The following is a 19002-nucleotide window of genomic DNA, read 5'->3' as shown; positions in this document are numbered from 1 at the left end:
ATTTCTGAACAAAACCAGTAAGATTTGGAAAGAAAGCTAACTGTTAAAAGAAAAGAATTAGAAGAAAAGGACATACTTTTATGTACTTTTTAATACATGCTTCGGCACGAAAAGGCCAGGTCGCACAGGGAAAGGCACACCCAGCCCAGAAATAGGTACTGATAGTCGCCATTACCACCAAGAAACCAAACAGCTCGGTTACCCGCTATTTAATTGTAATTTTTACCAGTTGCTGAAAAAAAAAACAATCCTATAATAATTGTAAATAGTAAATATATAACGCTATAAATATAAAGTCAAGACTCCGCGTCTGAAAGTCATCGTCAAATTAAAATAGAATATTCAATCACACACATTATTTTGCAAAAGAATGATTCATTTATTCATATCCTCACAATTCTCTTTTTTTCTACAAACTTAACACCATTCTGAGAAGTTCCAAATAACACCAATAAAGGCTTAGTCACAATTAAAGGTTAATCTATAAATGACACAGCAATCAAAAATCGATAGACAATGTCTCGATGCGATCTCAAACAAAACTAAACTACATAGATAATAAAGCGTCGAGAGCACATCGAATCGATATCCCAATCGATACATCGATAATACAAAATCAATAAAATCAATTGAGTCGATTATAAAATTGCTGTTTGATGCGGCCGCGGCGGCGTCCTTTGATGTGCGTATAATGCGACTAAATTAAGTCAAAAGCGCTAAATGTGTGTCGAATGAAGATATCAAAGTATTTTTTAGCTTGACAGGTGAGAGGATTGCAAGCTTTTGTATACATGGTGCTGTTTTTAGTTAACAATGGAAAGTTGTCTAATGCCTTGCTAAGAACGTGATGCCTTTCTCTAATTAAAATTGGCTAAGTGCTAAATTATTCGTCTGTGCAAATAAGTAAAGAGTTGTTTTTAACTTGATTGTATTAAAATAGTCTGAGAAACTATAGAATCCATACTAATATTATAAATGCGAAAGTAAATCTGTCTGTCTGTCTGTTACTCAATCACGCCTTAACTACTGAACCAATTTGCATGAAATTTGGTATAGAGATATTTTGATATCCGAGAAAGGACATAGGCTACTTTTTATCCCGGGAAATAGGATAGGTTTTATCCCGGAAATCCCACGGGAACGGGAACTATGCGGGTTTTTCTTTGACTGCGCGGGCGAAGCTGCGGGTGGAAAGCTAGTTAAAAATATATATTATCTATTATTGAAACAGAATATAATAATACATTGTTATCATACATGTAATAAATGTGTACAAGATTATGGTTATTATTTTTTTATTAATTCCAATATTTTAGAAGTAAATGTCGATATAACCTCGTCAGGATAAATTGTAATTTGCTATGATCGTATATTTCGGTTCACACTGTATAATTATAGATTTTTAAAGATTGTAAAATATGCCAAGGTGATTTATTGTAATTTTCGTAATGTTAAGTTGACACTAGTGCAATCGAAGTTTTGTAATATCATTGTAAAGTTTGTTTTTGAGTGTACATTTGTCCTCTATTAAATTTAATATGCTTCGATGATTATTTAATAAATTATTTGTATAATATAGTGTCAGTTTAATAAATTAACAACTTCGTTTATGTTTTAAATAAATTTCGTCATATTGATTTTTTTTGACATAGGTATCAGTTTACTTGGGTAACTACATAGCATGAATAGGTACTTAACTGTTCTTAATTGTTCTAAAATATATACACAAATACAATATTTTAAAACTAGTACAGTTTATTCATCGTTTCTTTTTTATATATTAGAAGAAAAACATTAAAACATGATAAAATTAAAATTACAAATAATTCCAAAATTACCTCTACCTACCTTCCCAAATAATAGTAGTAATATCCCAAAATCCCAACTAATATCCCAAAAATCTAATCTTTAATCAAACATTTTCTCACAACTAAATTTCACAGCACCTTGTCTAGCATTATCGGCTAAACATACAGTGATGTGCCTCCATTTGTACGGAAACAGTAGCCAATATTGTTTATCTAATGAGCAGCGTGTACACCTGCCGTTAGATATAAATTATACGTTGAATTTCCCTGCTGATTCCGAGATACCTGATTGTAATCGATGCAATTAGGTAGCATTTGAACTGTACTTTGCGGACTTTTGTGGGTAAATAAAAGGAAGTATTATGTAATTAAATACGTTGATTAAAGCTATATAAAAATATGACGAGACAAGAAATATATTAAGTAATATATTATAGTAACTGCCTACTGAGCCGACGGTCCCGGGTTCGATCCCCGGTCAGGGCAAATATTTGTGTGATGAACTCAATTATTTGTTCTTGGGTCTGGGTGTTATTTTCTATATATGTATTTATTAAATATTATATTTATCGTCGCCTAGTACCCACAACACAAGCCTTAATTGAGCTTACTGTGGGACTAGGTCGATTTGTGTAATAATGTCCTATAATATTTATTTATTTATTTATTTATATTAAAAAAGCCTCCTCTTAAACAGGAAAGGATTTAAGAGGAGGATTTTTTAACGTCCCATTCAAAACGTCCATGAATTTTGGCGCAAAAATTTGTCCATAAAATCAGTATATTGCTCAAAAAATCACAGGGATTTCCCTCTGTTACGATTACATGGTATATGTAGCAAATAGAGTATATTATAATATGAGCACATTCTTCTACACTATAACATCATCTACACTTTTGGCTAATCTGTAAAATTAGCTGCAAAATGATTTGTAGCTGAAATTCGTTCCGTCCTGAAATTAACAAACAAAACATATTTCTACCAAACATGTGTATGATGATTACATAAGCCGATTGGGTGGTATTTTACACGTATAAGTGTAAACAATATAACACAAGTGTTCACATTAAAAATATAATCGTACTCATTATGCAGCTATCAGCAATAGCTTTACGTCTTTACGTCTAATAATGATCAATGATGGCTGGCGGAAAAATGCTGACTATTCCATATATCACGCGCTGCTCTGACAGGCGTGTGAGCCATAGAGCTAAGATGAATAGACGATGCCATTTAAGTGGTTGATACCTACTTGAAAGGAATGTTTCTAAAATTGTTATAGTTAATTGTTATAGGAATTCAGGGATGGTTTAATTTTGAACGATTCAATGACAGAGCGTTCACAATTTATGTTACCTTTCAAATGATAGTAAAACATACGCCCATTTAACTACATTAAGGGCCGATTTTTCAATGCTTGGATAAAACTTATCCGTCCAATAAAGTATTACACGATAAAATTAAAATGTCACGTAAACTGTCAAATACGGGCAATTAGAATACGTTTTTAAAATGGTAGTTTTATACATTATTCGACGAATAAGTTTTATCCAAGCATTGAAAAATCGGCCCTAAAACACAAAAATCATACCATGAAATCGCTTCTTTGTGACACGAAAGAGAGAAATATAAAAAACGCATTTCACATAGATAGATAATATTATAAGGAATTCCTTAGAAGTTTTAGAAATGGGAAATATACTGATATAAATAATTGAATTTTGAATACCAAAATATTTACCTAGAATTTTCATCCCACATTTATTAAAGTTTCAATAATGTACTAGTCTACACCTTCCTAACTCTACACACAGTTTAAGCACACGGGGTCATGTTAGAAAAAATCGTTTGCCGATGTAACAGAGATCGCCTTTGATTACTATTTGTAACGTTTATATTAAAGCAGTCGGTACTCGCGCTTTGATTGACGTAGCGTATAACGAGCCTATTTTATTATTGGAGCGAATGCGGTGGATGCAACGAGATAATTCATTACATAGATTAGACATGCAGGTACCAATTTATCGGTTAATTTTGTTGCTTTTTCATTTGAGAGGTAAGCAAATAGCATCCTTGTAATTTTTGTATAGAGGGAAGTCATGCTTATATGTTTTGTCTCATAGTAGATATATATAAAATAAAGGTGGTGTCAGTGATAATTATTTTACGAACTGTTAATCAGTTTAATAAGTAGTACAGCACTATTAATGTGGGATTGAACAAAAAACATCAATTCTCTATGCGCCGAAGCAATATTTAATTCCTTTACGTGTTCTACTTAAAAACTTAGCAAACCAACACCATACTATTTGATCAAAATTTAAAATATTTAATTAATTTCAAACTTGTAATTGCCAAAATTTAAAAATACATATCTACTGAATTAGTGCCGCATCTGTTCCATAATCTTTGCATTTGTCAATACACTTTACCGACAAAGCGTTTGACTTGGCGACCCTTTACCCTTTGTGGCGATGCCTCTCATTAGCTGATAGACCTTCATTGGCACACTTCTCACGAACAAATAGCCAAGTATTTGTGAATGCATTGAGTAACCACTTTCATAATTATAAGACATCTGACACATCTGTGTAGTATACAACTTTGAGAGAAACAAGCTTGATGTTTTCGGGGTTGCCGCATATTTAGTGATTTTATACTGAATTTTGAAAATCTATTTGGGCATTTATTAAAAGAAGGTATAATTATAAATAAAATATATGGTAGATCTCAGTATCGCACCTGCATATAAACGAATATTCAAGACCAATTAAGTTATTAAGAAAATGTAATTAAATTGATATTTCACGAACTTGTTTATAAAATAGATCAATTTATACGAAGAGATTATTCTGTATATTTTAATAATCAATTTACTCTCCCATTTACTATGTGATTAAAAATTATTTGTCTAAACAATATGTTTTGTATCCAATATAATAAGTATTGTGTTTAAATATGAAATATGAAACTTACCTTTTTTTTTCATTTGCTAGTTGCAAATACAGATTTGAATTAATAATGACGTCACGACTAGAAAGAAAAAAGGTTCATTCATAAATATGTAATAATCATATTTCACGCTAAATTTAAATAAAAACACCCTTAGCCCAGTGGTGTCCTCATTATGAACAACAAAAGGAACGGGGTTCGACAAAAAAACTGTGGTTAAGTCAAAACAAATGCTTCTAAGAACACTATTGTTCTGTGGGGAATTTATAATTTTTCAAACAACTTTGAAACGTTTTCGTATATATGGTGTTCTTTTTTGGTGGATCAATTAATTTTTTGCGATTTTTACTGTCAATTTAAATTGTTTATGTCTTGATTATTGCTTTTGATGTGATTAAAGGTTAATCAATACAAATATATTCAGTTAATATTCATATTTTATAAGAAGATTTGCTTATTGTCTTTAATTTGTGTCTTATTCCAAATTTACTTAAAAACCTTTTTAATCAATTTGATTATCTACTGTAAAATTTTATTTACTTTGATACTAAAAACTACCAATTTATTTTACTCTCTTTCCAGTTATATACAACATTTAACATCGATAATTAAATTACGAATAAAACAACTCTACATATGAAACACCCTGTATAACAAATGTTATTCTAATTTTAGGCTTAAGGATCCGTATCCGTGGTCCATGTTGTTTAAAAAAAAACAATGCGCCATAAATATAAGATAATCTGTCATAAATGTGTCAAAATTTTGTCACCGAACCGTCTCGTGAGAATATTGTTAATGGAAATCTACTTATTTACAAAAAGAACATCCTGTAAGCAGAAAATAGGTCAAATAATATGTAACAAATAAAAAAATACAATTTAAGGTTTTTGAATATTTGTTAAACCACAAATATTGACCTCTGAATTTTGTAATACAATCTAATAGATAAATCGTATGTTTCCTTTATTGTAGGTATATGAACTGCTTAAATTAATAAAATAACGATGCAGGGCCTTTTCTAATTACATATATGTTTTTAAAACAAATAACATAAATGTTTGCGTATAAAATTAAATATTTAGTCTTCACGATATGATTAATATAAATACAAGTCATGTTCATAAAAAATAACTAGGATTACTACAATAGAAATAGGTATCGTAGACATAGTAACTATTTAATGATCTGTAGTAATAGGTACAGGATTAGGGTGCTATTCTACCAAAGCTGTATGAGGAAAATATGTGGGGCGAGGATGCGTTGCGGAGCTATGAAATATCTTCTATTGCTCAAAAGTATAGAACAAATAAACAAAACTCGCAAGCATTCCTCACACCGATAGATCGATATAGCCGTTTCCACCAGAGCTGTGCTCAGCGAGGCGACGTAAATAAAGCGACATTATTGGTTCTTTAAAAAAATAACAAATTAATATAAGTTGTCATATCTCTGGTGGAAACGCATCCTTATGAGCTTGAAATACAATGTAAAGTTAGTACAAAGTTATTTACAACTAGCTGTGCCCGCGACTTCGTCCGCGTGGAATAGTGACTGTATAGTAGTTATACTACTTAACTTTTATTGAGTAAACACGTACAACCATAAATAATTAAAAGAACTGTTAGTAAAATTTATGACTAAACTGAGCTAAAAAATAAAAAAGAAATGCCTAATTAATTTTTTACGTAAAATTTCTTTTAAATTATGTCATATTATTTTTTAGGCACCAGCTTCCTTTCTTGTATGTGTGTTTTTAACAATGTATCGTGCAGCAACTCAGCTTAATCGATACTCAGTTTTTATCAAATCCAGCACCAAATTCAAATCAGATCTTTCCTGTCTCACGCATGTAGTAATTAATTACCGTTTAGACCATGCAATAAAAATTAAATTAAAAAACACCCAACGCAACGAATAAAAGTGCATAGAAAAAGGAATAAATAATTTCACAAACTTCCCGACGATCTTTAAAAATAAATACCAAATATTATAAAGAGGAAATGTTTGTAATTATGTATGTATGTTTGGTTTTCACGCATAAACTACTGGAACGATTTCAAAAATTCTTTCACCATCAGAAAGCTGCATCTTCACTGAGCAAAATAGGCTAGGTTTTATCCCGGAAACGGCCGCAGGCGGAAAGCTAGTTTTAAATATTTATAAAAATAAAAAACAAAGTCGTCGGGGCTGCCATGCCATCATTATCATAATACATATATATCATATTTTTTCTTTTATAATGGTACTTAATTTTAAAGATCGTCGGAAAGTTTGTAAAATTATTTATTCCTAAAATTTTTTCTTCATTGCGTTGGGTTTTTATTATTAAATTGTCTTTTATAATTTAATTTTCTTATTTTCATGTAATATTTTCAAGTGAGCGAGACCGAGCTATCAATTCTACCTCCATATTACATTCCTACATCATATTGATATCTATAAGCTTTTTGCTCCTTGAAATCTTTTAAGTTGGGCCGTAACCGTGCACAAATTGCAATGGACCACAGTGGCAAAAGAAGTAGGAAGAAGGTATATTTAGGAAAAAAAATTGCCAAGGGCCAGGCCCATGTGGCTATGAGTAGAGTTCAAAATTTCCAGGGTGTGGCTATCCTCTCGCTCCCATGTCCCCTCTTCTTTCACAGACTTCCCTTTCCACCCCTAGTAAATGGCAGAACCGATTTTGATGTAAACCATATCTAATTGTATCTATATGTACACGTCATATCCTGTCGTTTGATGCTCCATTTGGTTTATTTATCCAACAACTGTCACCTCTAAAGTAGGACTGTTGATATTTTTTAAAATATCGGATTTTCGATGTATCGATATTTTCAAATATATCAGTATCGTAGTTCGATATATCGAAAAAAATATCGATATTTCGAAATATCGGCTTTATTTAAAAAAAATCGTAAGTCAGCTCAAAAATGATTAAGTACACAATTTATAGTCTATTAGATTTATTAAACAAATTAAATTATGAATGTACATAAATATTAGGTTATAGTTCTTGGTAATTACTTTTTAAATTTAAATAAGACAATTATGTATACCAATACCAATATTTTTCTGTAAGAGTTTTTAAAAATACTCTTTGTTTTAAATATGTTCAGCTGTTTGGCTACTAAGATTGTTAGGCACTGAAAGATTGATTGAAGAAGCAACTCGTTCAGATGATAAAAAATTGTCAAGCGACGACATTAAGTTTACGATGATTTTTTAGATTAAATAAATTACGGAAAAAAATTATTAAAAAAAATATCGACCATCGATATCGATATTTCAATACCGAACTATCGATATATCGTCCAAAAAATATTAGTAATAAATATCGATATTTCGATATATAGATATTTTATCAACAGTCCTACCCTAAAGTGCCCTATATGTAATAAACGGATGAACCGATTTCTATAAAACATTACTAACTAATTGTAATTCACACGTTGCCCTTTCATATTTTGATATGCCGCTTGAGTATATTATTGGACCACATTCGATTATTGTTCATTCCCACTTTTACCTCTGTAGTCGTAACAAATGGATAAACCGAATTGGATAAAAATATAACTAACTGTACTTTACCCGTTATGCACTTTCATTTGATATATGTCTCTTAGGTATATTTGACAACATTCGTTTTTTTCATTCCCCCTTTTATCTATATATAGGTATAGTAATAAGTAAATGGATGAACCGATTTTGATTAAATACGTCTAATTAAACTTTACACGTCATGCCCTTTCATTTCATATGTCACTTGAGTATAATTGACAAAATTCATTTTTTTATTACCGCTTTTATACCTATATCAAATACATGGATGAACCGATTTTGATAAAACGTTCACTTTCATTTAATATATATCACTTAGATTCGACAACTTTAATTTTTTTCATTCCCACTTTTACCCCTATAGGTAGGTATAACAAATGGATGAACCGATTTTGATACACTTTATCTAAGAACCAGCGTCGGAAAATATGCTGCCTAACAAAAAACCGCATCTAATTCGGATTACCTGTTAGCTAGCTACGGTGGAATAAACAGATACACACACACAGACACACATAGCGGTCAAACACTTATCACTCATCTTTTTGCGTCGGGGCTTAAAAATATATGTAATACGACATAATTTAAAGGACATTTTATGTATAAAATTTACCTAAAAATAAGCATAATTTTAATTTGACCCCTCCCCCCCTACTACCTCAGCTTACCCCCCCACCCCCACCCCACCCTTGGGGACTTTCGATATGATCACCTGGACATTTTATAGAAATAACTGTAGCGTATAACAGATAACTTACGTTTTATCGTACACTGTATAATAGTGTACCATAGAATGCCTTAGCAAATGTTCGCCGTGAATACTTAAATGGTCATAACTTTTTTATTTATAAACCGATTGACATGAATTAAACACTAAATGTTAAATGAAGATTACCACAATATATTAGTGAAAACCGCATTTAAATCGGATAAGCCGTTTCTGAGATTAGCGTGTTCAAACATACAGACAAACAGACAAACGGACAAACGGACAAACAGACAAACAGACAAAAAAAATTTTAACGACAGTTTTGGGTTTGGGATCGATTTAGTAATAACCCCTGCTAATTTTTTTTTACATATTTTCATTGTACAGACACCACTTTTCTAGAATTTTATTATATGTATTGATGATAATTACAGCCCCTGTCCTGTCACCGCACTTACAACTAGTCTGTTTTGTGGCAGACTACGATATTACATACAAATGAATTTCTATTTGGATTGACTTGTTTGATACTTGTTAACAATAAAAAAAAACAAGGAATGTGTGATGTTGTAACTACGAAGTAATATCAAAAAACTACGACACTAAACTGACTTTTGCATAGAAGGAAAAAAGGGTGTAAGAGTAATTACTCTATTATTCGTTAATTATTTAGGTAGATATTTTTATATGATGTAGAAAAATAGAGATATTAGAATACAAGCATTAGTAATTTAACTATTACCGCAGGTTGAAATTCCCGTTTTTCCTTCGTGGATAGGAGTTCATTCCGTTCTTCTTATCGAGAGCAATATGAAGTAATATCATACACGTTATTTTTAATGCAACAACTCAATTATCAATTAATTTAATACCATAGATTATTGAAAAGGTTGTAAATAATTAAAAATTATCACAAAAAATGATCAATATTGCCTAATCGAACTATACCTAACACTAAACTCATTGCGGTTCAGTCGAAGTACGGAAGTTAAAATATAATCTATTTTATATATTTATTGCACTGTCTTCTTATTAACATGGTAAGTGGTTGTGGTTTTTGTACTTAGTGAAGTACACTTTAAGATTTATTAATTTTGGTTAAGTAATTTCTAAGTCGTGTATCTATGGTTGGAACTAATTCTATGCTAAAATTCAACAAAATAATTTCTGCTTTCTATCCAATAGAATATACTTAATATACCTATCTACGATCGTGTTTATTATTTTTTTGAATTATTTTATCAATATTAATATTAAAGCTCATGCTCAAACGACATAGACCCAAAAAGACAATAGCATTAATTCATGTAAGTATCTTATACTGATGTATGTAAGGAGAAGATGAATATGCATACATCTGTTTCTCTGATCGATTTTCTTTAGGGACAAGTAGGTTATCAGCCTATGTGACAATTTTTTTCTTCGTCTACACCGGGAATCGAACCCAAGACTCAGTTCTACGCTCACTCGTCAACCACTGTAAGAAAGATAATTAACAAAAATAAAATCCAAAAATAGAAGATTAACATTTCACCTTCTCACGGTGACGGATATCGTACCATTATTACGAATTTCCTAAACCCACATACATAGAACACCACTATAACATGACCTCTTACCATCCATCGAAAGCTCTACACCTCCCACAAACCAATACAAGGGCCCACAAACACAGGGGTCAAGGAAGCTGGTCATTGCTACGCTAAGAGGCTATATACCATTAATATAGTTAACACTTTTGATTTCCCGTGTGAAGTTATTTTGAATATTGTATAGACAGGAATTCAATGAAGGCATTTTACGATCAAATTATGATCTCTTTGTTTGGTTTTGATAATGTCCGTCGTTGCTGTCTTTGATAAAGGTTTCATATCGTTTTTATAGCGCAGTATACACTAGTTTTACCGCCCGGCATGTCCTGGGGCCTTATTATGACTTCTTATTTGAAGACAGTTTACGCCCTGAATTGAACTAACTGGTAAATTAATATTATGATCGCAATCACCAACCATTTAATATGCGAAAATATTTTACTATGCCCTGGTATAGAAAAGTATAGCCTATGTCAGTCAAGAAGAACCTAGCTTTATATTTATTAGTGTAAGAATTTATTAAATCGGACTAGTAGTTTCGGAGCTTTTTCGATGAAAGCAAACGAAGGAAAATACACCATTTCACATTTTAATTTGCTTCTTTTCATGTTATACGTGATAAATAATCAGTTCAATAGATGTAACAAACTATTTCAATAATATTAAAAATGAAAAAAGTATCGTTTAAACATTTTACAAATTTTATTTGTCACAGCTACAAAATATATATTATAAAACTGATACAAAATAGTGAGTGTCATAGAGTGAAAGAAACAGGCCAACAAATTATTAGTAAGGTTTATTATTCCAAATCAATAAAAACAATCACCGATCAACTTTAAGGATAACTTTACGATATATTTTCTGGAACATATTAAACAAATTTCTTGGTACTCCAATTATTATAAAATGCTATTACAACTATTTAGTGTTAATAGCCCGTAATAAATTTACACCCGTGACCTATAAAACCAAAGATTGGCGTACGTATAAAATGTGGAAGGTTCCAGACGTAAAAAATTCTTATTAATCTAACGTCATGAAAATTGGCGCGAAAACGTTCGTAATCTGCGTCTTGATGGTCTAATTGTGGGCTAAAAAAGGTACAGTGAGCTACACAAGTTCAAACAACTCAAATTTTTAAATAATATATTTTTTTCCAAAAGGAATTTCTTTATGTGTTGTGTGGGGATCGCCTTTTTCTAAAATTAGTAGTTTTGCTTTGAAAGCCTGAAAAAGAGAAAAATACCACTTCTTGATGCTGTTTTCAAACAAACTGTATTATCTAATTTTACTACTTACATAAAGAAAAATAAAATAAATTGTATGTGGTTTCAATTTTAAACTGTACACTTTTATTCAAAATCAAATACCCTGACAACAGAAAGCATTCCAACTGTTATTAAAAAAAAATAACATTTTTGATAACACAAATTTTCAAAAATCTAACCTTGATACCTCGCTGATGCTGTCTGTACAAAATGCAATATATTTTTTGCTCCCGCAACAAAAAAAATCAGTTATCCTCTCTCAAGTTTAGGTAGGTCAGTTGCAAATTGGATGCACAAAAACTAAAATACATTTTGCTAAAGACTTGTACAAAATGTCCTTTCTGGTGTCCTTCATTTAGCAATCAGACCTTTTGGTAATTATATTGTTACACTAGCTAACAATTATCTGCATTTAGTGTAATAAAAATAAACAAACGATAAAAGGATTAGTTTGTGGTATTTTTTTATGTGATGAACGGATAAACGGTGCTAATAATATATTTTACTAGCTGTGCCGCGCGGTTTACCTCGCGTTGCTCCGCTCCTGTTGATCATAGCGTGATCATACTTCCTCGATAAATGGGCTATCTAACACTTAATAATTTTTCGAATCAGATCAGTAGTTCTCGAGATTAGCGCGTTCAAACAAACAAACTAAAGCTGAAGAGTTTTTTATTTGTTTGAACGCGCTAATCTCAAGAACTACTGTTGAAAAATTCTTTCGGTGTTGGATAGCCCATTTATCGAGGAAGGCTATAAGGCTATAATATATTTTCATCACGCTAAGACCAACAGAAGCGGAGCCACGCGGGTGAAACCGCGGAGCGCAGCTAGTATGTATCATATAATTACTATAACTCTACAATCGTCCCATCACTAAGTACATCACAATATTTGACCCGACCGAGGACGTGAACTTCAATCTATCGAACAAACAGAGTAAATTCACAAAAAATAATCAAATTAAACTCAAACCCTCCGAACTCAAACCAATTTGAGTTCATTAGTGTTCACATTTAGCTACTGGTTGAAAATTGCATTTTTTATCGACTTAATAATTGGGTGCAACATTTTTGGATTTTAGCAATTTTTATTCTGATCCGATTGCTTCGAATCACTATAATTATGTCCTGATTTGGCTTCTTAGAAAATTGAAATATAACCGCTTTAGTAATTGGGTTTACTGATCATGTTAAGTCATCTACTGGGTATGATTTGGTTAGTTTCTGGTACAATTGAAGGTCAAATATTTGAAGGAATGTGTAATCTATACTAATATAATAAAGCTGAAGAGTTTGTTTGTTTGAACGCGCTAATCTCAGGAAGTACTGTCCGATTTGAAAAATTCTGTCTGTGTTAGGTAGCCCATTTATCGAGGAAGGCTATAGTCTATATATCATCACGCTAAGACTAACAGGAGTTGAGCACTGCGGTTAAAACCGCAGGGCACAATTCGTAATCTATATAATAAATATGATAAAAATGTAGTGTTGCTAAGCACAAAACTCGAGAACGGATAAACCGATTTTGTTAATGCTTTACAATTATTCCAAAGCACGAGGAACTTAGAGTATGTATTAGCAATCTAAGACGAGGAAGGTAAGAAATGGAGAGAATACGTAACCATGTACCACGGGCGAAGCCGGGGCGAGAAGAGGTATAAAATAAACTGTCTTTTCCAGAGAATAATTAGAAATGTGTGAAACGGCTGATGCCTTGTTTACCATTAAACAAATGAATGAGTGATGCCTCACGAGACTTTGTATATATATTAATATAGATAAGACTAGATATAATAATGTCCAAGCAATGTATTAAATAATTTCAAACTTTGATATAAGGATTTTAGACCAATGTTAAATGGATTATAAAATAATACTATATATCGTGTACATGATATTATGTTGATAAACAAGGTTGAACAACACATAATGCAATCAACTAATTTTTAACGTTTTTTGACTGCAAAAAATAAAAGGTCAACCATTATATTTTGTTACAAATTCGAGGTTAGTTCTTTAGGAATTAGATTGACTTTTAGCGACTCTAACAATGTTGTTGAGCTTAATATGATTTTTAACAGTTTTTATGTAGGTACTTATTAATGATTGAGGTTAAGTTTGGGACTTGAGTTAAGTTTAATGTATTTTTTTTTGTTGTAATAAGATAAACGCGCTAGATAGAGGGTAAAAAATATTTTACTATAAATATTTAATGTAAATTGTGATTAATTAACACAAATAAATTAATAATATTACATTTGGCATTACAGTTCACATGCTGAAGCCTAAAATAGATGATTATTTAACAAATAATAAAAGACATGCTTAAACATTATTTATTCCTGTCTTCCTTTAACGATATGTGCTAAACATTTTAAAACAGAAATTAAAACACTCCATGTGATAAAACTATCATTTTTATTTTCCACCTCACAAAAAGGTGCAGAAAACAAATGATTACACAAGTTGACACCTCAATAGGCGAGAAAGGAAATGGCCAATAAAATGCCGCTCTCAAAAACTATTAACAGAGACATTGAAAAAAAAAATAGACGCCATTCGAACATCCCGTACATTCGAAATTCGAAATCGGATCGCGTTCTAACGTTTCCTCTACGTGCGGTTTCCGCTCTGCGCGTGCGCACATCGAATCTGTAATCGCTTTTAGATTTTTTTTAAATTCTCCAACTTTTAACGTTTGTTGTTGGTTGTATCCTGTTGTTTTGATTGATGACATGGATTCGATTATTGTTGTATGCAAACTGCGTTGCCAATGCTGTCGTAATAATGCTTTTATTTCTTATTGGATTTATTCAAATTAAAATCAGTTAAGAATAAGCTTTTTTGCGGTTTTCAATTATTATGTTATGCATGTTGAGACAGTCATTAATTTATCAGTCATGTTGATGATATATCAATAAAAGATACATTAATAGTCAGATTACATAATATTATGTACCTCTAGGTATATTGATTCTTCAGTTTTATGTTTTAAGTACTTCGTAAACGATGAGATAGTTAAATTAAAAAAAAGTTACTACATACTTATATTTTTTTTGTATTAGCTCCTGTCTTTCTGGCTGAAATATGTTCTTCATTTTGTAAAATCTTATATACATATTTTTTCTTACTAGCATGACATGCAAACACATGTTTCAAGACACATGCTCAACAATTTTAAAGCTATACCTTAATCATACATTTATATTTAAATTTAGCATGTTACTTCATCGTACACGAAATAAAACACGTTTAAAACCCGTTACAATCCGTCTAGTATAGTTCTAATTGTCATTCAAAGTGCCTCTGCCTTCAAATTAATATGTATCACGTCTGTGATGGGAGTGGTGACATCATCGAACCCGCGACCACTGCTAATAGATCCTATATCAATATACATTAGGGTAAATAGTATAGTAGTGCCCCGCGGTTTCAACCATGGAAAAATCGTAGGTAATAAGTTTCGTCCCCCTATTTATTTATGGAAAAAAAAATACAAAATACAAAAATCTTTATTGTTGCATAAACATTTTGTAGATAATACAATGCACTAATCTCCACACTAGGATTCCCTGTGTTGTGGAGAATAGTCTCTTCCAGCTTACGTCTATTTACACAGTTTATACATAGGTAAATTCTTAACTACGAAAATACATGCAATATGCTATTTGAATAAATTTCTGAGAGTGAATGAGATAGGATGGATGTCTTGAGTGAGTTTGTAGAATTATTTTAATGGTCTGAGGAAGTTTTCGGTGTGTTCGTAGTCCAAACCACAAAGGAAATTTTTTATATGTTTTTTGCATTGCCTCTTGGTCAGGGGTAGGAGGTTAGTTGCTAAATTTAGTTTTTCGTAAATAAAAGGACCCATGTATAGATATGATTTTTGGCCAAAATTTAGTTTAGTTTTAGGTCTATTCCATTTTCTACATCTTTGGGAACGAGAAGGGACATACATATTTGATGGTGCAGTTTTGTGAAACCGAAGAGCGACCGACATAATGTATAGTTGTCGCACTCGCATACAACCGGTCTCCTGGTAGAGGATATCAGTTGGGTAGCGACGGGGTTTCCTATATGATACCTTTAGTATGGCTCGTTGGGAACGCTCTACTCTCATTAAGTGTGTTTTATGTGCAGCACCCCATACTACAATGCAGTAATTGATTATGGATTCGCATAATGAGCAGTAGATCATTTTAAGCAGTTTGTCCGAAGCGACTTGGCCCATTCTTTTAAATATATATATTACCTAGCTTACGTAGGCGACCTGAGACATAATCAATTTGTTTTTTCCAGTTGAGATGGTTATCTACATAGACTCCAAGATAACGAATATTTTGAACTTCTTCGAATGCGGGACAGTCGCATATTATGTTATTTTGTGAGCAGTTGCCATAGTGAAATTTAATGGCGAGACGCTGTTTGCATGAGTTTCTTTTGTTAACGCTGAAATTGATGACCTTTGTTTTTTCTGCGTTAAGCGTTAGGAGATTGAGATTCAGCCAATTAGAGACTTGCTTTATACCAGTATTTGCAACCTCGTACGCTTTTTCCCAGGTTTTGTCGTAGAAGACGATGGCAGTGTCATCGGCATAAGTGAAGATTTTTGATTTGGGTAGCTGTAAGGAACAGAGACTATTTATGTAGAGAATGAAGAGGGTCGGTGCTAGCACACTGCCTTGTGGTACGCCAAAGTTGATTGTGTCATATCTACTGTGCTTTTGACCTATACAAGTTCTTTGCCTACGTTCAGTGAGATAGGATTGAAACCACGCTAAAGGAGTGCCCCTGATGCCGAAGGATTCCAGCTTTTTTAAAAGAATGCGTCTAGACACTGTATCAAAAGCTTTCGCTAAATCTAGGAACACTCCAATACATTTATATCCATCGTCCAATTTAGACAAGACCATCGTCCAATTTAGGTGACAAAATCGATAAGATTTGTTACTGCATTTTCTGTTGATCTTTGGCTACGGAAACCATACTGGTTGTCTGATATTAATCGATTCTTTTCGAGATATTTTAGAAGCCTGGTATTCATAATTTTTTCTAGAATTTTGGAAACCGAAGTGAGAAGTGATATTGGACGGTAATTTGAGGGAATCGTGTTCTCGCCTGACTTGAAAATTGGGCATACATCGGCCGTTTTCATTGAAAGTGGGACTATTCCGGTTGAGATGCTAAGGTTACACAAAAAAGCAATGGGTGAAGCTACATGATCTTTAGTTAGCTTAAGTATTTTGTTGGTGATTCCGTCCCACCCTGGTGCTGAACATTCCTTAAGATTGCTTATTAGCTTTTTCACTTCAGTCTCATCGGTTGCCGTTGCAAAAAAGGATTTACCCGACAAATTATTATCATTCTGCGGATCAAGCATGTCAGCCAGCTCGACTTCGGATTTATTTAACAGACGTGGTGTTTTTTCAGCAAGATGCTCTCCCACACCAGCAAAGAAGCTGTTAATGTTATTTAAATTTGCGTCGGGGTCGGTAGATGTAGCTAACAGTGCTGTGCTATTAGAGGTCTTGTTTTTAATGTTACATATGCTCTTTACTGCCTTCCAGGTCTTTTTGCTGTCACCGTTTGCGTCACGTAGCTGGTTTCCTTCATATTCGTTTTTCAGGTTTTTTATAAGATTGTTACAATAGTTTCTATACTTTTTATATTGATTCTGTATGTTTAAGTCGTTTTTATTCTCTTTCTTTCTTGCTTCAATGTGTAGTTCATCTCTCTTGCGTATACATTTTATTAATCCTTTAGATATCCAAGGCTTTTTAATGTTTTTTGAGTTGCGTATAGTTTCCTTTGTTGTGAAATTTTGAATAATGTTACTAAGTTTATTCGTGAAGTTACTTAATGCTTGATTTATATCTGTGTATGTATATATATAGCTCCAGTCCGTTTCTGAAACAGCTTTAGATAAGCTCGGGTAGTCGATTTTAGTTTTCAGCTGGTTTTTATGCGAAGGAAGGCACAGTAAAAGAAAACAATTCCTAAATTGAAATGTGATTTAAAAAAATAAGTCTTATACTGAGTTTTCCACCATTTTAATTGCCAATTTAATCAATGTAAGTAGTATAAAATATGGAATATGTAGAATAAAATCACATGATTGTGATTTTATTCCACATTTGCATAATATATTTATTGTTAGTACGAGATTATGAGACAACGATTTCTACTATTGTTTCAACTTCAAATATTATTTATATATAATCATGCAAAATAAACCATAATATATTCAAAGCAAAGGTAATCTATCATTTTCATAGTTTGTAGGTAACAATCCTATACACCCTATAAAATTTTCAGAATAACCCCTTCAATTACCTCATTTCATAACAAAACCCTCACACAATAAAACCCCCGACCAAATGCTCCACATAGCAGCCTAATTCTGATTCTCCAAAGCAATCTCGTTTCGATGCGGATCACATATCGCCGCTGACGGCAGGGCGCACTCTAAACACTGGACAATATAATGATCTATATACGAGGTGTACACGAGCGATGTGGCGCGTATTGAATAGTTAATGGGATCGTGGTCATAGAATAATACCGCAGATGTGGAAAAATTGAAAAGATTTTTTTTTAAATTATTACTACTTCACCTGGGATAAAAAATGTAGTGTTTCTTCATCTGTAAGGAATTAATATCTTTTTTTTTATTGGATTATAGTTTTTGAAATAAATCGTACTTAACTAACAAATAAAATAAATGTTCCCAATAAAAATTTATTTAGATTTTTTCCTATAACGGCTGATTGGATCTAATTGAAATTTAATATGTAATTAGATTTCAGTTTCAATTAGCACATAATTGACGACGACGCGGTTGGCGCAGTGGTAAAGTAACTGCCTACTGAGCCGACGGTCCCGGGTTCGATCCCCGGTCAGGGCAAATATTTGTGTGATTAACTCAATTATTTGTTCTTGGGTCTGCGTGTTATCTATATATGTATTTATTAAATATTATATTTATCGTCGCCTAGTACCCACAACACAAGCCTTAATTGAGCTTACTGTGGGACTAGGTCGATTTGTGTAATAATGTCCTATAATATTTATTTATTTATTTATAATTTAAATAATACAATACTTTTTTT

The 19002-nt window shown here is 32.1% G+C and overlaps 1 protein-coding gene across 1 annotated transcript in view; it reads left to right on the top strand.

Moving 5' to 3' along the window:
* The window catches only part of LOC149484264 (uncharacterized), a 252038-nt gene extending 233314 nt beyond the window's left edge, over positions 1-18724 (top strand). The window contains exon 8 of the mRNA XM_089701833.1: positions 18700-18724. Coding sequence (XP_089557959.1) covers positions 18700-18709 — 10 coding nt within the window. The 3' untranslated portion in view covers positions 18710-18724. The remainder of the gene's footprint in view (positions 1-18699) is intronic.
* The last annotated feature ends 278 nt before the right edge of the window (positions 18725-19002 follow it).

Source organism: Colias philodice, chromosome 12, assembly GCF_061535455.1.
Source record: "Colias philodice isolate Cphi_HAF_F1 chromosome 12, ilColPhil1 Martin Lab GWU primary, whole genome shotgun sequence".
In the NCBI taxonomy this organism is placed as follows: domain Eukaryota; kingdom Metazoa; phylum Arthropoda; class Insecta; order Lepidoptera; family Pieridae; genus Colias; species Colias philodice.
The sequence above is the reverse complement of the archived record's forward strand: the minus strand, read 5'-3'. Positions and strand labels throughout refer to the sequence as shown.